The 22,548-nt window shown below is 50.1% G+C and overlaps 3 protein-coding genes across 6 annotated transcripts in view; 2 read left to right on the top strand and 1 right to left on the bottom strand.

Annotated features, from left to right (window-relative positions):
* Positions 1 to 2,296: 2,296 nt before the first annotated feature.
* On the bottom strand, positions 2,297 to 8,363 carry Anapc11 (anaphase promoting complex subunit 11). 4 transcript variants are annotated; one of them, XM_055592612.1, is made up of 3 exons: positions 8,310 to 8,363; positions 7,605 to 7,731; positions 2,297 to 2,712 (listed from the first exon to the last, which is right to left on the bottom strand). In XM_055592612.1, exons 2-3 carry the CDS (start codon positions 7,711 to 7,713, stop codon positions 2,567 to 2,569), a joined length of 255 nt encoding a protein of 84 aa, XP_055448587.1. In that variant the 5' UTR covers positions 7,714 to 7,731; positions 8,310 to 8,363; the 3' UTR covers positions 2,297 to 2,566. The 4 variants fall into 4 exon arrangements, with proteins under 4 accessions (XP_055448587.1, XP_055448586.1, XP_055448584.1 ...); XM_055592611.1 differs by lacking the exon at positions 8,310 to 8,363 and adding an exon at positions 8,143 to 8,271; XM_055592609.1 differs by lacking the exon at positions 8,310 to 8,363 and adding an exon at positions 8,147 to 8,269.
* A 121-nt stretch (positions 8,364 to 8,484) lies between these two features.
* Positions 8,485 to 12,060, top strand: Alyref (Aly/REF export factor). Its single transcript, XM_055592607.1, has 6 exons — positions 8,485 to 8,809; positions 9,119 to 9,250; positions 10,556 to 10,703; positions 11,297 to 11,360; positions 11,476 to 11,650; positions 11,737 to 12,060. The coding sequence occupies exons 1-6, from the start codon at positions 8,573 to 8,575 to the stop codon at positions 11,749 to 11,751; spliced, it is 771 nt and encodes a 256-aa protein (XP_055448582.1). The 5' UTR covers positions 8,485 to 8,572; the 3' UTR covers positions 11,752 to 12,060.
* A 10,305-nt stretch (positions 12,061 to 22,365) lies between these two features.
* The window catches only part of Arhgdia (Rho GDP dissociation inhibitor alpha), a 3,699-nt gene continuing 3,516 nt past the window's right edge, over positions 22,366 to 22,548 (top strand). The window contains exon 1 of the mRNA XM_055592608.1: positions 22,366 to 22,459. The gene's annotated coding sequence lies outside the window, so the exon portion shown is untranslated. The remainder of the gene's footprint in view (positions 22,460 to 22,548) is intronic.

Below are 22,548 nucleotides of genomic sequence, written 5' to 3'. Positions count from 1 at the left end.
ACTATTGCTGTGATGAAACACCATGATCAAAAACAACTTGGGGGACACAGCCAGGATACAAATTGAATAAATTGTAATAAATGATAATAATAATAATAAATGTTTAAAAAGTAGATAAATTAAAAAAAAAAAAACAACTTGGGGAGGGAAGAAGGTTTTTTGTTTGTTTTGTGGTTTAATTTAGATTGGTTTTTCAGGACACAGTTCTCTGTGTCGCCTTGGCTGACCTGTACAGCTTTTACGACCAGGCTGACTTTGGACACAAAATGATCCCCATGCCTCTGCCCCCCAGACTGCAGGGATTACAGGCGTGTGCCACCATGCCTGGCTGAGGAAAGGGTTTTGTTGTTTTGCTTTTTGTTTTTATTTTACTATCCTGAGTCATAGTCCACTGGAGAAAGTCAAGTCAGGAACTCAGACAGGGAACCTGGAGGCAGGAGCTGAGGCCGAGGCCATGGAAGAATGCCTGCTGCTTACTGGCGTTCTCCTCATGGCTTGCTCGGCCTGCTTTCTTGTAGACCCCAGCACCACCATCCCAGACGGCACCACCCACAGAGGACTGCGCCCTTTCTGATCAGTCACGAATTAATTGATTTTTTCGGGTTAGAGAGATGGCCCAGCAGGTAAGAACACTGGCTGCTCTTCCAGAGAACCCAGGTTGGATTTCCAGCACCCAATGGTTCCCTGTCTCTAACTATAAGGGGATCAGATGCCTGCTTCTGCCTCTGTTGGCGCTGAGGGAATGTGTGTGGTGCGTGCACAGACATGCCTGTGGGGAAACACACACACAAAATATAAATCTTTAAAAAGGGAAGATGAAAGAGAATGTCCGATAAGCCTGCCTGCAGCCTGGTCTCATGGAGACATTTTCTCAGTTGAGGCTCACCAGTAGGGCCTCGCTCTGTACCCAGATTGCCCTTGACTTGTAGGAAACACCTACCTCACCTTCCCAAGTACTAGGCAGGGTTTGTTTCAGTGGAAGGCTCTGCTACTGGATTTGTCCTTCAGAGGACTCAAACTCAGGCTCCAACCTTCAGGAAAACCTGAGCAAGCATGTCCACACCCCAGGACAAACTGCCCTGCCCACTCTACCCCAGGGATTGTGGCCTAGGAGCCTTCTTGGCTTGTACTTCCCAAACAGTAGTTCAAATAATGGACACAGAGTGGTAACATGTGACAGAGTATGTGCTGTGTGCAGGGGCCAGAGCATGAACAGTACATAGTCCCTGGCGGGCAGGGTGGGCACAGGTGCGCTAGAAAAGAGGGCACAGAGAAACCCTACTGAGGTTTACTGCTGAATATGCTCACCCTTTCTAACTCTTTATGAACTCTGGCTGGCTGGTTCAACTCAAACTCCTCTCAGATGACTGATTCCATCTGACTTCTCTCTCAGCCTCTGAATCCCACAAACTCAACTCCATTGCACTGCCTCCCCACTCGCTGACTCAACCCAACTCCCATCTGCCTGCTTCTTCTGCCCACTAACTTTACCTTGTTGTTGGGGATTAAGGGTGTGTGCTAAGGCGTGTCTGTACTGCAGCTAGAGTAGCCATGCTGCCAGATTAAAACCCTCTACAGAGCACCTCAAGGGAACCACAGAGTGGGCAGCAATCCTCGCAGGCAGCAAACATGGAGACGGCCCGGAGCCCTGACCCAGCTGGTGCGCTCCCCCGGCGGCAGAGCCACGTGCAGTGCCAGTGTTCACTGGGCAGAGTGTGAGGATAGGTGAGCAGCCTAAATTGGTTTCCACCCAGGAGAAGGACACCCTAGGGACGGGCTGTTGCTCCCCCAATGGCTGATAATCCCCAGCTGTAGGCTATAAAGGAGTTTCCAAAGGGCTGCCCTTCCTAAAACAGCAGAGAACCCACACCCTCCCACACTAGATCTGCCCTTCAGTCTGAGGAAGAGGCAAAGGACTGTGAACAGCTTGCTGCAGTAGTCTCCAAAGACCATCCGGGCACGACCAGTGCCTGAGGCAGGCAGCTTTCTCTTCCTTCAACCAGCACGGCTCCTGAAGAGCCAACTTCACTTAGCTAGGGCTGACATGGGAAAAGATCCTGGAACTTCCACCCGATTAGGGCAGCTGATGGCTGTGCCCCTGCCAGCCCCCTTGACACAATCTTTGCCCGGCTTGGCCCTGCCCCACACCCTTCTACTCCTCCTGTTTCTAAGTTGTGACTCAGGTTATGATGAAGGATTTGGCAGATATTTCATCAACATGTTTATTCATGAGAGTTTTCATAACAAAACATTGCTGCATCAATATGTCAAGAGAACAGACAACCAGAGGCCTCCAGCAAGGCTCACAACTTTAATGAGTTTTACTTATTGAATAAAAATGTCAATGATGTGATGGAAAAACAAAAGAACAAGTGAAGCTCCAGTCCTTGTTTCAACCTTGTCTCAGCCGAACAAAAAGCATCCTTGTCTGCAGTACAGAGACAGGTCGCTGGGTGCCACTGTGCGATGGGGACTCGGATGCCGTATGTGGTGATGGGCAGGGAAGGCGCTGGGCCTAGCACAGTGCTGGGAGAGGGGCGCGGCGCGGCGCGGCGCGGCGCGGGCGTCACTCCTTGAACTTCCACTCCTGGCGACACATGGGGCAGTGCTGCTGCGCCTGCTGCGCGTTCAGCCACTTGAGGATGCAGTGCATGTGGAAGCAGTGTGAGCACTGGCCCCACACCAGGGGGCAGTCGTCGCCGGGCACCTTACCTGCAGGGGGAGCCCGGGGGTGAGAGAGCACACACGGAGCACGCGCCAGGACAGCGGCGCCGGCCCACAGCCAGCGCTCCGCGGGCCAGAGCTCCGGCCTCCTATTCACAGCAGGCAGAAGCAGCAGGGCGACCCAAACCATTCCCAGGCACGGCCCACTGCACAAGGGACTTGCACTGACTTCCTCTACAGCACGGGAACTGTCCTCAGAGGGGAGGTGGCCTGGCCTGGCCCACTAGTCTCCAGAGCCCCTCTCTCAACCCTTCCTTGGAAAACTGTCCTGTAACACCCATCAGAGGTGACAGTAACAGGCAAGGCGCCAAGATCACAGCCTTAGCAGGGAACTCTCTGCTCTCATTAAGAAATCCTGGAACGGGGAAGCTCCGTCCAGAACACCGGAGATCTCCTGCACTACATGGGCCTGGGGACACAGGTGTGTGCAGCGCAGCTGCTGATGAGGCTTGTCATTAGCACGCGCTCCCTTCTCTTTTTCACCCAAATCTCAACTCCTATGAGGACACAGGCTGCAGGCCGCTGCAGGGCTGGAAACACTTTCTCTGTGGAGAAGGCCCAAGCACAATGGACAAAGTCCCTATCCCAATCAGCAGGTCTGAAGACAACAGTTAGAGCACTTGCTCATCTTGCCCAGGACCCAGGGTTCAGTTCCCAGCTACCACACAGCACTGACAGCCATCTGTAACTCCAGTTCCAGCACATCTGACACCCTCTTCTGGTTTCTCCAGACACTGCAAGCATGTGGTAAATACAGAAATACATTCAGGCAAAACACCCATACACAGAAAACAAAAACAGATAAATATTTTCTTTTATTTTGGAGACAGTTTTTAGAGACAGAGTTTGTGTGTGTGTGTGTGTGTGTGTGTGTGTGTGTGTGTGTGTGTGTGTGTGTGTATGTGTGTGTGTGTGTGTGTAGCCTTGGCTGTCCTGGACTGGATCTGTAGATCAGGCTGGCCTCAAACTCAGAGATCCACCTGCTTCTGCCTCCCTGAGTGCTGGGATTAAAGGCGTGCACCAACATGCCCAGCTAATTTTTTTTTTTTTTTTTTTTAGATAATTTAATTTTATGTGAGCTTGTGTGAGGGTGTCAGATCCCCTGGAACTAGGAGTTACACAGAGTTGTGAGCTGCCATGTGGGTGCCAGGAACTGAACTTGGGTCCTCAGGAAAAGCAGCCAGTGCTCTTAATCACTGAGCCATCTCTTCGGCCCCTATAATCTTCTTTTTAATAAAATTAAAAAGCAAACAAATGGGGAAGCAGGGAATGTACCTCAACTGATAGGATGGTTGCTTAGAACACACGAAGCCCTGCATTTGCCCCCTAGTCTTGCAAAACTGGATAATTTCAGCACTTGGAATGGGATCGGGAATTCAAGGCCATACTCAGATACATAAGGGTTTTAATGCCAACCCTGGATACAAGAGACATGAGACCCTGTTCAAAAACAGGTGTCTGTGACTTCCACTAGAAAACCCTCCTGAAGAAAGTGGAGCACAGGACACCTTCAGTCCTGTCCCACATCAGTATTGGCCCTGGATCAAAGAGCCACGCCTCCCCACACCCAGTGCATCCGAGGTACCAGCCCTATGTCTGTCATATTTGTGCTCAGCCCCACCGAGTCTTTCTTTCTTCCACCTCTTTGTTTGTTTGTTTTTTAAGACAGGATTTCTCTGTATTGTCCTAGAACTCACTCTGTAGACCTCAAACTCAGATACCCGCCTGCCTCTGCCCCCTGAGCACTGGGATCAAAGGTGTGCGAGACCACCAATGGCTCCTAACTTCAGAACTCTGCTTACATCATCCTCTCCTAATTAGACTTGACCCAGCCAGCATACAACTGCGCCAGCCCATTTGTGGGTAGTCATGCTGGGAAGGTGCTGTCTTGTTCTCACAGTGTCCCTCCAGGCAGCAAGCTGGGGGACTTGCGCATGCTGATGCACCGAGCATGAGTCACGCAAGGATTTGCTAGTGCCTTGATGAGATTATTTTTTAATCAAAACACCTCTTGACAAGACTGTTCTACCATAAAGGCCTCTGGGCCCTGGAACAGATTTGTTATGGCCTTAGTAACTTAACTTGCATAGGAGTTTACTCTGTGAGAAATCTGGTGCCATAGAACCCGTCCAGAAAACACAATGGACTGTCCAACACTCTCCCTCTCATTTAAATACACCCGTGAGTGGGATGGACTAAGTTTTCCACTCATTAGCGCTGGCTAGCAAGCACTGTGTTAAAAGCCTGAGCCATGCTGGGCACGGCAGTGGATGCCTTTATCCCAGCACTCAGGGAGGCAGAGGCAGATGGATCTACAAAGTAAGCCCAGGACAGCCAGGGCTACACAGAGAGAGCCTGTCTTCAAAAGCTTTAAAAAAAGAAAAAGACAGTCAGCCAGCCTGAGTGTACTCCCCACACGTAAGCACTAAGTTCCTGGCCACCTAGAATGCTCTCTGGACAGCCCTCGGTTCTGCAGCCCATGTGTGGGGTCACTTATGCTCAGGCAAGAACAGAGAGCTCAGTGGCCTGGGGCCAGAAGAGCCACCTTCAATCTACAGACTCAACATCCACCCTTTGCCTGAAGGTGGGAGTTGCTAGAAATCTTCCTAGAAAGTTTTACAAAGTTAACAGTCTAGTGTTATGGAAGCTAGAAGCATTTAAAACAAACAAACAAACAAACAAACAAAACTAGTTTTTCTTTTATTTTTATGTACATTTGGTGTTTGTGTGAGGAAGTCAGATCTACTAGAATTTGAGTTACAGATAAGACAGTTGTGAGTTGTCATATATGTCTAGGAATTGAATCAGGGTCTCTAAAAGCGCAGCCAGTGCTCGTAACCACTAGGCCATCTCTCCAGTCCCTAGAAACACTTTTTGTTTGTTTGAGACAGGGTTTCTCTGTGTAGCCTTGGCTGTCGTAGGCTCACTTTGTAGACCAGGCTGACCTTGAACACACAGCAATCCTCCTGACTCTGCCTCCCGGAGTGATATCTGTGGCACTTTTAAATAAAGATTCCTTCCAGGTTTGATAAGAGATTCGGGTCCTTTCTCCACTTACAGCATGGAAAGCTGGGACAAATGACCCAACAGCAGTCAGCAAAACAAATAAAACATTTTTCACATTTATAGACTCTAGAGGGGAGAAGTTTCTAAGCCCAGGTAGGGGAATCTCTGCATTCAGCACATCAGTGAAGGTTCTATGGAAGCAGCTTTCCACTGTGGGCGCAGCTTCAATGACATAATAGTAAGAATCTTAAGGATGATTTTTGTTAATGTGGTTGGGTTTTCTGTTTGTTTGTTTTTAAAAGGGGTATGCATCTCACTAAGTAGCCCTCGCTGGCACAGAGCTCACTACATACACCAGACCTAACAGGGATCCAGATCAGCTCTGCCCCTTCAGTGCTGAGGCTGAAGGCCTGTGCCTCACAGCCACTCTGAAGGTGATTTTAAAAAATGAGCAGCTGGACTAGCCAGCTGTTCTAGAGGCTCACACAGGAGAAACAAAGACTAGACAGTGAGTTCAAGACAATCCTGGTCAACTCAGTAAAACCTATCTCAAAACAAAAACAGAAAAAGAGCTGGGAATACAGCCCAGGGGCAGAGAGCTTGCATAGCTCTCTGCAGGAAAGGCCCATGTTCAATCCCAGTACCATTAAATAAGAAATTGACTTATAGAGTATTTTCCCCCTAACCCTTCACACTCATGGTAGTTTCTTCCCATTTTTTCTTAATAAAATCTATACCTGTGCTGGTCAATGGAGGCACACGCTTTTGATCCCAGCACTCAGGAGGTAGAGGCTTGTGGATCTCAGTGACTTCCAGGCCAACCAGATCTATAGAGCCAGTTCCAAAACTGCCAGGGATACACAGTGAAACTTTGTCTCAAGAAACTAAAACAAAACAACAAATCTACATTTGCTAGACCTGTTGCTTAGTTACTAATCAGGAAACAGATGAAACCTACAACTTCCTAAGACACTTACACCTCTTTAATTACATCAACATGATTGACTCAGCCAGCCCCAGCCGCACAAGCCTTTAATACCAGCACTACGGGAGGGGGGAGGGAGAAGGCGGAGGATCACTGGCAGAGGATCACTGCCACGGTTACATAAGGAGATCCTGTCTCAAAAAGAAAAATAAGATAAATCTTTCACCTCAGTGTAATCAAACATTTCTACCTCACATGACATACTGAGGACATAGGAACAACAAAAAAAAGTGTAAGGCTGTTTGCAGTCCACAGAACACATTTTAAGATCCTAATATTCAAGTATCTTGAAAACAAGAGGCCATCTGCATTCAAGAGGTGAAAGAGCAAGAATACTGAGGTGTTGAGTCTGGCTCAAACCCCAATAATAAGACATTAGGGGACAGATGTTGGAACAAAAAAAAATGCTACAAGTTTGTAAGACAAGGCTAGAGTGTGCTTATAGTTTATAAGCACCTATTTAAAGTTTACCCCAAAGCCCAGCAAACATGGTAACACGGTCATCATTGTGTGAACTTCAATGTGCTGGGCAGGGGTGTCCTACTTTGTTCTGCTTTATTTTGAGAAAATTCACACTGAAAGTACTATTTGGAGGGGCTAAGGGAATGTCAGATTATCACTCTGCAGCCTAGGCAGACTTCAGACTCAAGATCCTCTTGTCTCAGCCCCCCACGAGCTGCTCAGGGTCTGCGGTCTGAGCCGCCAAGCCCTGGCAAAGACCAGTCTCTGTGTACCCCCTGTTGCTACTACAGGTATCTGCCACCACGCTGGTTAGGGTCTTTATACTCAAGCGGGCTTGAATTATTCTGCTGCTTTCCTGTCAGCTTTCTTTCGTTAAATGGCTGGCGGGGCAGGCCGACGTTCTGAGAGCACAGAGGGAGGCACTTACAGTCCGGACAGCAGCCATTAAACGCCATCCTGCAGATGCCGCAGTTCTCATCGTTGGCTACCCAGAGCCAAGTAGCCACACCATTCCAGCACTTAATTTTCACCTTCATGGCAGCAGCTAGAGTGACCTGAGGGAAGAGGATCGCACGGCTAACGTTAGTATGTAGTACCACAGCACCTGACCACTAAAGTCGGGGGCTGCAGCAAGTGCGAAGCGCTTCAAGGAGCCGCGTGAGGGAGCGCGATAGACTCGCCAAGAACAGCATCAGCCAGCATTTCTTGCGCCCCGACAAAAGGACGCACATACTTTTCTTGGAAGAAGGAGAGCCCGTTGGAAGCGTTGCTTTGCCACGTTTAAGGATGGCTGTAGGGATCTGCACCCAAGTAGCCGGGCGCGGTGGCACTCGCCTCTCCCCCCACAGCGATCTCACTGGGTTCGAGGGCATCCAAACACAAAACAAAAACAGACAAACAAAAAGCCCTCTGCATCAGGGCCTTGCTTTTAAAGAGGTGAGGCGTCAGGAGCGACAGTCACTAACTTGCCTGCTGCGGCCTCCAGCTCGTTCGGAGGCGAAGCCCTCCAGCAAAGAGATCCGACCCAGCGACCCGCCCCGCCCGCCAGGACGCCGCCGACGCCGGGGATCTTCCGGCCTCCGCGGGTGTGGCGCGCAGGCCCCGCCCCCTCCTCGCCCTCGCCCCTCTCCACCTAATCACGAGGCGCCCCGCCCTTCCGTTGCCTCCGCGCGGGAAGGTATAAAAACGACCGCGGCGCGTCTGGCTGCACAGAAGGAGCGCGGAACGCCGCGGAGAGGGAGGGCAGTGCGCACGCGCCCGCCAGCTCCGCGCGCACCGGGACCAATCAGTGGCAGCTTCGGGGCCGGGGCGCCGGAACGCCGGGGGAGGCGCCGGAAGTGACGCCGCGGCGTGCTGACGCGCGGGCTCGAGCCGAGGCCCGATTCCGCGCCCGCCATGGCCGACAAAATGGACATGTCTTTGGACGACATCATTAAGCTGAACCGGAGCCAGCGAGGCGGTCGCGGCGGGGGCCGGGGCCGCGGCAGGGCCGGCTCCCAGGGCGGCCGCGGCGGCGCAGTGCAGGCCGCCGCGCGGGTGAGCCGAGGCGGCGGGCCTCTGAGGAACCGGCCCGCCATCGCTCGCGGCGCCGCAGGCGGCGGCGGCAGGAACCGGCCGGCACCCTACAGCAGAGTGAGTGCGGGAGCGTGCGGCGCTGGGGGTGCGGGGCTCCCGGCCGTACGGGAGCGGGCGAGCGGCCCGCGGGCCGAGCGGGACCCGCGGCGACGGGGTGGGCGGGGGCCAGGCCGCGCCGTGAGGCCGGCCCCAGGCCGGGATCTTCCGGGACGCTTTGTCCGGTCGCGGGCCAGCCTCATGGCGGCGGGGGCGGCGGGCCTGGGGTGCTCTCTGGGGTGCTCTTTCGCCCCGGCCACGGGCCGGCCTGAAAGCGTCGGTGTGGTGTCGGGGCCTCACGAGTGTCTGTCCTTACGGTTTTTCCTTCAGCCGAAACAACTCCCCGACAAGTGGCAGCACGACCTATTCGACAGCGGCTTCGGGGGTGGAGCCGGCGTGGAGACGGGTGGGAAGCTGCTGGTGTCCAACCTGGACTTTGGAGTGTCAGACGCTGATATTCAGGTAGGAGGCTGGAGCTGTCCGCCGCTCTCGTCCCTTGCAGTCGTACTGGCCACCATCCCTTCCTGATCGCCCGCCCCCAGGATGCCCAGGGGCCAGCCGCTGTCACTCACCCTGAGAGGCTTCACCTCAGAAAAAGGAGCATCTCCTGGGTTTGAAGGGGGCTGGTATGAGTTAGGCTGCAGGAAGGTAGTCCGGGTGCCCCCAAAATGATGCCTGTCTGCTGTCTCTACTGTGAGCACCTGCCCTCTGCCGAGACCAGTTTTTAACCGGCACGGGCCAGCCACAAGTATGACCGAGGCTGCTCACTTCTTAGATCTTGTGCCCCGTTGTATTGAGCTGACTGGAGAAGGAGAGTCTTCGCAGATCTCCACCCATACAGGGTCAGTGCTGGCTGAGGATCTTCCACCCTGAAGCCCTGTATGGAAGCCTTTCCTGGGTCTTGTCAGGGGCCACAGTCTTCTGTGACTTTGCCTGAAGTATTTTTCTTTCTTTTTTTTTTTTTTTTTGTTGTTGTTTTTTTGTTTTCTGACTGGACGCAAAGGCATTTTAGAGTTTTCTGGTTATGAAGCAACTTTGTGGGGAGATGGCTGGGTCGGGGGAGCTGGACCTTTCTGGGTGCCATTTCTCAGAGCCCAGCCGTCTGGCCATGGGAGAACAGAACGAGGCCAGTGAGCACTCACAGTGTCTCAACACTTTTTTTAAGGTGGTTTCTAGCATCCACTGGAAACCGCTTTTGGTGAACTCCACTTCCCACTGTGTGCCTGCAGCCGAAGTAGCCCCTCAGTCTGGTTCCCTCTCCAACTCCCAGCCTGCCTGAGGCCAGGGCAGCTTCCATGGCACGTTTGGCTTCAGACTTTGCAGCAGGCTTGAGTAGGAGGAGAGGGAAAGGTGAGCCAGTCTGTCTTTGGGGGAGGGGCTGGGTTCATAGCTCCCCAAATTAGTGGGCCCTTTGAGCTTTGTGCTCTGTGGACAGTTTTGCTCTTGGCCTCTGCTGTTTGGGAAAAGTTGTCAATACCCTTGCAGAGGGAGGTAGTTTGTTATTCTTTGCCCTGTGCCAGGGCTTTGTGGTTTCCTTCACCTGCATCGAGGTACAGTTATGCAGTCCCAACGTGGACAGAAGCCCTGGTGTTCATGAAAGCTACTGTCCCTCTTGGTCCAGCCTCCCTTTCTTAATTGCCACTGCCTTGCCCCCTCCTGGGTGGCTGTGAGCGAAGGGCCGCCAAAGCAAGGAAACTCAGCAGCTTTTGCTGAGCCACTAGAAGGAAGACGGCGTGAGTACTAATTTTTGCCCTTTCCTCTTCCCAGGAGCTCTTTGCTGAATTTGGAACATTGAAGAAAGCAGCTGTGCACTACGATCGCTCTGGCCGAAGTTTAGGGACAGCAGATGTGCACTTTGAACGGAAGGCAGATGCCCTGAAGGCTATGAAGCAGTACAACGGTGTCCCTTTGGATGGTGAGCCTGGGGCTGGGCCCAGGATGCCTGTGGGGCTTGTGGAGTTTGGGGCTGGCACCTCTCCCTGTAGGAATATGGGCTGCCCCTGTGGCTGAGGACACTTTGCATTTGCCCCTTTGTCTCTCTCTTCCATTCTGCCACCTCTCATGCTGCCCCACACATCTGGACCAACCTCTTGTGAACCCCCATCCAGCAAGCTACATCCCTCCCCTCCTTCAGCTCCTTCCGGAAGATTCACTTCTGTGAAGCCTTCTCAGAACCGCCATAGTACAACCTGAGTGCGGGGCTGTAGTCGTAAAGACAAAGGTACCTGTTCTTCTTCCGTCAGGTCACCCACACCTGTCCACCCATGAGCACCCTGAACACCTGACCAAACAGCCCTCCTAGCCTGAACTGAGAAGGAGTGAGGAGGTGTCGGTGGGGTTATTATTGTACTTTGTTTCCCCACCAGGCTCTCCAGGCCATTTACCTTGTTGGGGGCATTGGAGACACACAAAGGCCCTTTCCAGAGCTTGCATGGAGACCAGGGTGCGGTGTCCTCTGGGTCAGCTTCAGGGCCTCTGGAATGAGCTTTGTTTTGTTCTTTACCACAGGCCGTCCTATGAATATCCAGCTTGTCACATCACAGATTGATACACAGCGAAGACCTGCACAGAGGTAAGTGCTGAGGCCCCTGGGGCTGGGGCAAGGGCTGGGGAGGCCTGTGGTTTATGATAATGCCACCCACAAGGCCTTTCCAGATGGATCACAGAGTTCTCCTTTTCCTTGGTAGCATAAACAGAGGCGGCATGACAAGAAACCGTGGCTCTGGGGGTTTTGGCGGAGGCGGCACCCGGAGAGGGACCCGTGGGGGCAGCCGGGGAAGAGGCAGAGGCGCCGGCAGGAACTCAAAGCAGCAGCTCTCCGCGGAGGAGCTGGACGCACAGCTTGATGCTTACAACGCCAGGGTGAGTCCTCCCTCCAGGACGGGTGCTGACTTCTTGAAGCCAGCAGGGACAAGAGCCTCTTCAGTGAGCCTTCTCCTCTCTTTCAGATGGACACCAGCTAAACAGCCGAGCAAATCCACACAAGGAACAGGACCCAGAAGCCTCGTCCGAGATCCCAGAGGGAGGGTTGGGGACTGGACTGTGCACACAATGGTGGATTTGTTAAATTTTTTTTTTCTCCCTGTTTTAAAATAGGATCTAAAAACTCATGTAAAGGCTTTTTCTTTTTCTTTTTCTTTTTTTTTTTTTAATCTGAAACAGACCTGTTTTGTACTGAGTTATTTTTGGGATAAATTTTACTGGTTGCTGTTGTGGGGAAGGTGGCATTTTCACCTTTACCATAATAAAATAGAAATGTGTGTAGAACTGGAGCTGTCTGGTCCATCCTGCTGTTTAGAGTCTCTCTGTGCCACAGCTGGGTATTTGGCTGTAGGTAGCACCTGGTGTGAAATTAGAATTAGTGCCTGTGAATCCATGACAGAGACCTGTCTCCATCCTGCTGTTTGAAGAATTCTAGCTTGGTAAGCAGTGGCCTTGTGCCTGGAGCACCCTGTCTTTCTTGCCTGCACCATGAGGTGGCAAGGGCGTATGGGACAGTTTGCTATGTGCTGGCTAGAGATGACCCAGGAGGCTGCTCCCTTGCTTTATGCTCTGTCAGAAAACTGGTTTCCGTTTTGAACCTATGAAGTGTTTCCTTTGTGTCTTTGTCTCTTGTTATATTGTCAGGGAACAAAGACTAGGTAGGGTATCAGTCCTTGGTGATGAGGATCTCTGGGTTTTAAAGAAAGTGGCATCGTGTTTGCTTAGAACTTACATAGTGACATAGGCTTTTGCAAAGGATGCTGTATTGTTCTTCATTTGGGATATTTTTGTCCTTGCTTGGCTCTGGAGACAGAGTTAGCTGTAAAATAGCTAACAGAAGCTGAGGCAGAAGCCAGTTGTCAGGAGGGTTGTGATCACAGCTAGAGTATCTTGGGCTGCTGAGCTGGATTAGAGGTAGGGTTTTGAGGAGTGGGTCTGAGAAGTGGACGCTCGGAACTTGCCCTTGGCATCTGGGATACCTGGAGGACCAAAGGTGGGTGAGTACAGTGGGGTGGCAAGCACAGAAGCAGAACTCTCATGGGCTGGGCTGCTGGAGCCTGACTGAGTGTGTAGATGGGACTTCTGAGTCATGTGGCATGCACACGTTAAGACTTAGTGTGTTTTGGTTTTTGTCCAGATGCATGCACATACGTGTGAGCAGAGGACAACCTCCACTGTTGCTCAGGAGCTTTCCACCTTGTTATAGACAGGGTCTCTGGGACGTCGACTCCCCAGTTAGGTTAGTTTGGCCGGTATCCTGTTCACATATGAAGTGCTGGGCTTGCAAGTGTGTGCCAGCACATGGCTTTTCATTGTGGCTGCTGAGGACTCGGGGGCCTGAGCTTAACCCAGATCTTCGCATTGCCATCTCTCGTTGAATTGGAGGTGACTGGAGGTGCCTCCTAGGTGCCAAGTCAGGTACATGAGTCTTCTGTTTAGGCTTGTGTGACAAAAGGTCTTATAAACCACCTGAGCTAGAAAGGGATCTTCCCTTTAGGCCTCAAGCGCTCCCTCTTGCATGGCTGCAGTGGTCCATGTTACAGTCAGGTCTAATCTGTTAGGTTGCTCAATCTGGGTCTTGTAGCAGGGCCTCAAGTAAATATTGTTTTACTTTTCCCTTTAGCAAACTAATTTTAATAAGCAAACAAAAATGAGAAATTGGAGTATAGTGTAACAAATAAGGAAAGGTGGAGATTAGCCTTAGAGTATCTCTCTGTTCCGTGCTGTGTGCTCATAGTCTGAAGGACCTGGCCTGTTCTGTGATTGTTGGATACTCTACAAGAGTATCTTCCCTCCCCAGAATCCAGCTTAGAATCTTAGAGGCCAGAAGAGAATGTTGGCTCCCCAGGGACTGGAATTACAAATGGGCTGAGATTCAAACCAGGGTCCTCTAGAAGAGCAACTGTTGCTCTTAGCTGCTGAGCCTTCTCTGGTCCCTTGTGATGTTTTTTTTTTTTTTTTTTTTCATAAATGAGTTTCTGTACTTAGCAAACAAACGCAGTGTTGCAGTGTTCTTTGCTTTTGTTACATAGCCCAGGTTTGCCTTGATCTGCAGCACAGTCAGCTTGGGTCTCTCCCCCACCCTTGGTTAAGACAGGGTTTCACTACTGTCTCTAGGCAGCTCGGGGAGCTGGCAGTCTTCCACAGCCCAAATGCTGGGACACTGCCATGTGTCATAATCAACTTCGGAGAAACTAAACTCCAAAGTTGTAACATCCTAGTTTTGGGTTTCTTGATTCTGTAGCCCTGGCTGACCTAGTACTTGCTGTGTGGAGTCCAGGCTGGCCTTGGCCTCAGTGGCTTACAGTTCTTTACTTAAAAGCATCGACTTCGATGTTGAGTGGAGTTAGAAGAGGTTGGTTTTGTCGCTGGGCCTGTGGTGCATGCACACTTGCTGTGATCCCAGCCCCCCAGGATCCTGGTGTGGGAAGATCACTTGAACCCAGAAGTTTAGAATTAGTCTGGGCAGCACAACAAGACCTTGTTTTCTTAAAACATTGAATATGCTGAATGTTTGTGCTCAAGCTGTACAAAAACCGCAGTTCATTATTCCTCATCTCTTTTTATATTGTTTAATATTGTTGCTATAGTTTAGATGGGAGTGGCTGCCTAAGACCTGTATGTTGAAAGCTTGGCCTCTAGCCATGATGCTCCTAAGAGTGGGTAGAGCCAGGTGGTGGTGGTATGCGCCTTTCACCCCAGCACTCAGGAGGCAGGTGGATCTCTGTGAGTGAGTTCCAGGACAGTGAGGGCTACAACAACAGAAACCCTATCTCGAACTGGCCCCACAGCTGAAAAAAAGAAGAGGGGGCAGAACTTTTAGGAGATTAGAACTTGTGAAACCATACCCCTAAAGAAGATACTAGCACCTACCCCTTACTCTTTCTATCAACTTTCTTTGTTAGTTACGTTTTATGGCGCATGCATAGAGGTCAGTCTGGGTTTTAGCAATCGGACTTTACTCTTGTGGCAAGTTGTCTACGCAATGAGCCATCTTGCTAATCCCTCTTTGGTTCCTTACAACTGTGAAATGAACAACTACCTCTGCCATGGGCTTCCATTGTCCTGAAGCCTGCTGTTGACAGGACCAAAGAAACCTCCAGAACAGCTGAGATCATCTTTTTCTGTCTTAGAGGGGTGACTCTTTTTGTAAAGTAGTAATCCATGCTGTAGTTCAGTCTGGCCTTGAACTTGACACCAATCCCCCTGCCTCTAGGCTCTTGAGTGCTAGAACATTGGGCATGCGCTGCCATCTGATGCTCGTCCTGTGAAGCTGATTGTCTGAGATGTGTTTGTCATAGCAATGACAAGCTGGTTGGAACAGTTACACCATTAGCACGCAGTTGCGTGTGTGCTCATACAGGAGCGCGTGCATGTGTGCAAGCGAGTGCACACGCGCACCTGTGCGCACAGGGAGCCACGAAGAGTGGCAGCAGGTGGTTTCTCGAAAGGACTCCACCGCTTTGGTGTATGTCTGAGCGCAGTGAGTTTATGTATACCGTGTATGTGCTGGAGCTTTTGGGGGCCAGGAAAGGGCGTCAAGTCTTGGATTGGAGTTACAGGTGGTTGTGAGCAGATGTGTGGGGACCAAAGTCCAAATAGAGGGCCTTTTACTCATAGGACTCAACAGGTCTCTGGAGTCACAGGGAGGCGGAGCCAGCCTGGTCTACGTAAGGAGTTCCTGGCCAACTGAGCTACATAGAAAGACCCTCTGGAAAAAAAATAGAAGTGGCCATGCCCATTTTTGTTTGTTAATTATGTGTAGATGGGGGAGAGCTGTATGCGCACACATGCCAGGAACCCCGGGAGGCCAGAAATTAATTTCCCTGGCACTGGAATTAGATGGTTATGAGCTGCCATGTGGATGCTGGGAACTGAACGTGGATCTTTTTCAAGATAATCAGTGACTGTAATCAGGGAGCCATTTGGATGGCCCTATCTTTTTTATTTTGAAACAAATCTTAGTACATAGCCATGGCAGCCTGGAATTCAGAGATCCTCCTGCCTCTGTCTCTGGGATGCCTTACTAAACTGCCACCATGCGTGGCTTTCCCTAAAATCATACTTGTGTGAAGAGGTGCTGCTCGTGGGCCGCTGTGTGCACGTGGACCCACCCCGAGCTTCTCCCTCCGCTGTTTCTGGGTCCAGGTTTGGTGGCAAGGGCAGTGACCGACCGAGTGTCCAGGTTTGGTGGCAAGGGCAGTGACCGACCGTGCCATCTTCTCAGCCTGTTTTTACTGAAGAGCCTTGATCTGGCCCTTGACACTGGCGTGGCTGGCGCTTCACTGACTTAGTTATCTCATGTAACCCAGGCTGTCTTTGAATTCCATGTAGAGCTGAGGAATGCTGATTTTGGGTGCACTAATATACGGCTAAATCTTGGGCCTCATGCATACAAGGCAAGCTCTCTCCCAAAGAACTCTGTCCCCAACCTTTACTTGGAATTTCTGATCTTCCCACCTCCACTTCTTGGATGGGGGGATTGCAGGTGTTGTATCCACAATAAACATTTAAAACTGATTATTATTGTGTGTGCTACTGTATGTTTGTGGGTGTAGACACACGTGCCACTGTATGTATGTGGAGGTCAGAGGACAATTTTGTGCAGTCACTTCTCTTCCTACATTTATATCGGTCCCAGGTACCAAACTCAGGTCATCAGGCTTGATAGGTGCTTTGTTGTGTTGTTTTGTTTTGTTGAGTCAGGGTTTCTCTGTGTGTAATTTTCACTGTCCTGGAACTCACTCAGGACAGGCTGGCCTTGAACTCACAGACATCTACCAACCTCTGCCTTCCGAGTACTGGGATTAAAGAAAGGCATGCGCCACCACCACCTGGCAGTTGCTTTAACTGTGCATATCCTGAAGTGTTACTGTAAAATTCAGTGTTCATGCTTATGGAAAAGTAAGTAGTGCAGAGAGAGAGTTCCTATGCAACTCTGCTTGGATGCTCTGTTGCAGACTGTTTGCCATGTGCTGTTTCTTGTGTTTTCCAGGCAGCATCCTTTGTAGACATCCTTTGTACTCTGGCCTTGAACTCCAGATTGTCCTCCCAGTTGACGGTTTTAGGTTTTACAAGAATTCACTCAATTATCCTGCATGTTTTCTAGCCTGGATAAGTAGCTTAAATATATAACTTTACCCCTGAATCTGTCTGGAAATGGAGTCACAGCCCAGGCTATCTTTGAATGAATAATCTGCCTGTGCCACTCTGTGTGGGTTTCTTTTTCTTCTTGAAACATGGTCTTAGGAACTATAGCCCAGGCTGGCCCAGATAGGCTAGACCTGAACAAATGGCAAGCTTCTCCTTTAGCCTCTGGCTAGTACAGCTATAAAATTCCACCATTTATTCGCTTGCCCATTTATAGCAAAGTGGATTTTCTTGCTCAAATAGCTTTATCTCTGGTCTCTGGGTATCTTTGAGGTGGCCCTCTATGCCATTGTGCTCCAACAGCATCTTTAAGAATGTCCTTACTTCTGGACACTGTTAAGATGCTACAGGCCTACCTTTTATTTTTCCTGCCCAAACCAGGAGCCACCATTTCTTCAGGGAACCCTGGCTCCTTTAATGGAGACTAGCATTTTGCAGTCAGCATCTGAACATTGGGTGAACTTGTCATTTCTGTCCTTTTCCAACCAGAGCTAAAAACCTGGATACTAAAGCATGTGTACATTACTGTGCTTATTTCTGTGGTGTCTAGTCATGGATACATTTGAACAACTTTGAGTTCCAGCTACTACCTGACTCCCAATGGACACCACAGGGTCCATTCTTGCTCCTCTTACTTAGCGTGACAGGGAAATGTCTGTCTCAGGCTCACATTCACTTACCTGGTTCACTGTTTTAAAATGAACCTAGGCTTTCAGAACTGCTTTCCAGTCCCCGAGAGCAATGTCTGCTGACTAGACTACTACCGTGTGTCCTGAAGTCTTGAGTTTGGACTTTACTAGGGTCTAGTAAAAACCTTGATTATAAGAATTGGCAGGGGCTAAGTGAAGTGGCACATAGTTTAACTCCAGCCCTCTGAGGCAGGAGGATCTCTGTGAGTTTGATGCCAGCCTGGTAACACAGCAAGGACCAGAACTACATAGAGAGACCCTATCTCAAAAAACAAAAACAAAAAAAAGTTGTTGAGGAAATAAAATTCTGGCATTGTATAGGTAGAGCTAGCATGTTCAAAGTCCTGGGTTTCATCTCCACCACCTCATAAACTAGATCTTGTGGTATATGCCTGAACAGGCAGGAAAATCACAAGTTCAAGATGCTCTTTTACATAGGGAGTTTGAAGTAAGCCTGAGATACAAGACACCTGACAAGAGTCATTCAAGCTGGGCTTGGCAGCAAAAGGATCTCTCATGGAAGGCTAGCCTGTGGTGGTGCTCAAAACACCATCCTCTGAAAAACAAAACAAAGGGTCTTTCCGTCTGCCTTTTTGTTCTTCTGTACAATTGGGTTAACTTAGTAGTTGGTAGTCTTTCAGCCGTTACCTTATCTGGGCAATTTTGACATTACATACAGTGGCACAAGCACACACAGTTATTGAAAACACTTGAACAGATCTGAAGAATCTTTGAGAAGTCAAACTCAGGCCTTACAACTGACAGAGACCTCTGTTAAATGCTGTGCTTTTTGAAATATCAAATATAACTATTCAAGCACAAATGATTCAAACAAAACTGGCATAGTGGTCCAGGCCTTTAACCCCAGCACTCAGGAGGCAGAGGCAGATAGATCTCTGAGAGTTCAAGGCCAGCCACGGCTACATAGTAAAATCCTGTCTCCAGAAAAGCAAAGAAATGGCAGACCCATTGGTAATTCTATAGCTAGGGCTTGTCCTGTAGGATAACCAGTTATGGTTGACTAGCCACATGCTTGCTTTGCTTTGCACTCTGCCCTGTGATCTATGTCTGCTTTGGAAGTGCTCGATTCTTGAATCATTGGCAGTTTTTCTGTGCCATAGTTTAACAATGTTAGTTTAGGAATTATGTGGTTATATTTTTATAAATTTGTAATTTACATGATTATTTTGCATTTACTAACTGTTATGCATCTCTGGTGCCAACTAGACAGCCATTTGTTGGAAAATAGCAACTATATTAAAGATTTTTAAAAATGTCTTGTGTGTTTGCCCATATGCATGCATGCAGCAACCAGAGGACATCGGTTCTTACTGTATGTGCTCTACCTTATGCTCCTGTGAGACAGGAGCCTCACTGAGCCTAGCACTAGGCTGCCAGCCAGCAAACCCCAGTGAGCCTCCTGTTGCAGTCGCTGCTCCATCCCTATGCTTCTCCAGGGCAAGCTATGAGGTCACATGTACTTGTGTAACCATGCCTAGCTTTTTACAGGAGTACTAAGAATCTGAAATCAAGATTTGCTTGTTTTTATTTTCTGTATGGGGGCAGTGCCCACGGAGGCCAACAGAACACTGATCTCCCACAACAGGATTAAGAGATGGTTGTGAGCTCCCATATGGGTGCTGAGAACTGAACCTGTGTTCTCTGGAAGAGCGGCCAGTGCTCTTACCATGTGAGCCAGTTCCCAGACCCATCATTAAGTATTTTAATGTGCTAGAAGATAAACCTTACTTTTATCTATTTTTCTTGGCAGTTTCAGCCAAGTTCCTATGAGTGACTGTAAGATTTTTTTTTTTTTAACTTGTTAACAGGGACACAGATTACCAAAGTATAGAGCTTGTATAGTGATTCCTCCTTTTTAGTTTTCTGGACAAATGTACTGATAACACCATGAGACAGTCCTTATTTCTTTGGCCCTTACATCTTTTTTGATTTTGGTATCCACACACACATCTCAGTTCCTATTTCCTTCATTCAGATTTCCAGATTTCTTTGCACACTGAAGGACATGTTAAAGTTATTTTTATAAAGTTGAATTTGTTTCTTAGTTTATCTCTTAACTCAACTAGCATTAGAATAATTGAGACTATAATATTTGTTTAATAAGCTTCACAACACAACTGAGCAGTTGTTACTCTATTCTTAACCCTCTAAACTAACTTAGCTTCCTCTTTGCCAAAATCCCTGAGATATTTGCACTTGTGGCTTTGCTTGTTCCAGCTCCTCTCATGATGTATCCTGGACCTCTGCCCCTGGCTGAATCCCACATTTCCTCCTCTAATTCTCCTCCCCTGTACGGCAGGAAGTCCAGCCCTATTCTCTTCCCTGCTCAGGGATTGGCTGTAAATGTTTTATTGACATATCAAGGGACAATTGGGAAGCAGTGTTAACACAACATTGAGACAGGAGTCTCAAAAGAAGGGTTACATCCAGAGATAGGGGTACAGAAATCAGCATTTGAATTCCACAATAACCTTATGCCTACAGGGACATGTTTCTTGAAGCCCACTTCATGGATGTACTTGTGAAATGTGGATAGCATATTCTCAGGTCATCATCACCTTGTTGATGGCAGAAAGGCCCTTCTCACCCTTCATCTTTGAGGGAGACATTCTGCTAGCCCTGAGTTGGAAACAACTATTTTTTACATCCAGGATAAACTTTATTTTGATGAATGTTTTTGAGAGAAGGTCTCATTGTATCCCAGGGTGGCCTCAGATTCTGTGTAGCGAAGATGCCCTTCAACTGGGTTCCTCTAGATTTGCAGTTAGAATAATTTCGAGTGAGCACGTGGGTAATCAACCCTGAGACCTCTCTGAAAGAGGAGCCAGTGCTTTAAACTGCAGAGCCATCTCTCCGGCCTACCCCATACCCAAAGCTTTTCCATGGAGTCTAGCAACACTGACTGACATCTGAGGGGGAAAATTAACAAAAATCTTTAGAAGTCCACTCAGTATTTTCCCTGATTGTATTGTGAATTCTTTTAGTTTGCATCAGAATTTGTAAAATTAAGCCTGTGGTGGCGCACACCTTTGCTCCCGGCACTCCAGAGGCAGAGGCAGGCCTCTCTATAGAAGTTTGAGGCCAGCCTGGTCTACAGAGCAAGTTCCAGGGCAGCCAGGGCTACACAGATAGACTCTGTCTTTAGAAACCAGTAAAAATACATGAAGGCTGGGTTGATGACTCAGCAGTCAAAATCATTTGCTGCGCTTGCAGGGAACCCGGGTCCAGTTCTCAGTACCCACGTGACTGTTCATAACCAACCATCTGTAACCTGTTTTCAAGCCTAATGCCCTCTTCCAGCCCTGGAGGGCACTGTACTCGCATGGTACACTCACACAGGTGCAGAACACACACACACACACACACACACGCACGCGCGCACGCACATACATGCAATGTTTAGCCAGGCTGGGTGGCCCATGCCTTCAATCCCTGGTCTACAAAACAAGTTCCAGGACAGCCAAGAGTGCACACAGAGAAAAACCTGTGTCAAAAAACGGAGAAAAACAAAACAAAACAACACAAAAAACAAAAAAAAACAAACAAGAAAACCCAGGCCCATTCAGAGGCAGTCCTCCTGAAAAGCGCGACACACTTCTTGGGCACACTGTGTGGAGGTGGAGGTCTGCAAAGCGAGTTCCAGGGCAGCCAGGACTGTCACACAGAGAAACTGTCTCAACAAACAAACAAAGGGTGGGAACAGGCAAGCCATGATGAGGTTTTGAAATAGTTTGTCACAGGCGTAGCGACCAGGAGGTGGACAACGGTATTGCGGATCCATCTTCCCTAGAGATGACAGACAATACTACACGAACTCACTAGGCTTGAAAGGACATTTGGTTTGCTTCAAGGTTGCTAACACGCGGCAACCTTGGTTGGATAGGAGTGCTTTAGGAAAGAACTGGGCCAGACCGCTGAAGGTAACAGACGCTGCAGCCACTGGAGTCCTACTGTCATCTTTTAAGCTTGAGGACTGAGTCAGTGGTGGCTTCCCAGGAGCACAGGGCAGTTGCGGCCAGCGGAGCAGGGCCGCAGCCGATCTTGCGGGGCTATAAAAATTCCTGTAGCTTCCTTTAAACCCCTGCCTCCTCTGTCTGAGCTGTTCTCTGATCTGAGGCTGTGTTTGGGAGTGCCCTCAAGGAGCAGCAGGAACTCAATCCTCGGGGGAACTGGAGCTGCTGGCTCCACAGCACCAGAGGAAGTCCTCCAGCCAGGCCCTCCACAAAACTGCAAAGTATGCTGGGCGGTGGTGCACGCTCTGATCCCAGCGCTCGGGAGGCAGAGGCAGGCGGGTCACTGTGAGGTCGAGGCCAGCCTGGTCTACACAGCTCGCGTTCCAGGACAGCCAGGGTTACACAGAGGAACCCCGTCTCGAAACGCAAAAGCTTGAAATATACGGGGATTCCGGAGGGCACACAGACGCCAAAGCCATTCGCCGGGCAGCACGGCTACAACGTGCTGAGGACCGAGGTCCTGCTGATTCCAGGGACAATGGGACAAGAGCCAGGCCGAGCAGTCAGGGAAGCCGCGGAGCCACAGAGCGGCGCGCGACGCTGTTCCCAAGCAGAAGGCCCGCGCCTCACCAACACAGGCACCACGACCTGGAGGAGAGACCTGCCGCCGCCAGCCCACGCGGGACGCGCCCACGAGGCCTGCAGCAAAATGGCGACCGCGCCGCCCGCGCCCTCCCGCCGGCGCATGCGCGAGGGGCCCCGCCCGCGAGAGCGGAAGTCTTGTGACCCCGGAAGTGACCGTCCGAGCGGCGGGCGGCGGACGACGTTCGTCACTTGGTGCGGGAGGGAGCGCGAGAGCAGCGGTCGAGCCTCCGGTGAGTGGGCGCGCGGCGCGGCGCGCTGCGGCGCCGCGCGTGAGGGGAGTGGGCTGGCTTTGTGCGGCGGCCCGGGCGGCCGCGGCGAC

Source organism: Psammomys obesus, unplaced genomic scaffold, assembly GCF_907164565.1.
Source record: "Psammomys obesus unplaced genomic scaffold, mPsaObe1.curated_primary_1811, whole genome shotgun sequence".
NCBI classification, from domain to species: domain Eukaryota; kingdom Metazoa; phylum Chordata; class Mammalia; order Rodentia; family Muridae; genus Psammomys; species Psammomys obesus.
Note: the sequence above shows the minus strand (reverse complement) of the source record. Positions and strands in the feature narration are given on the sequence as shown.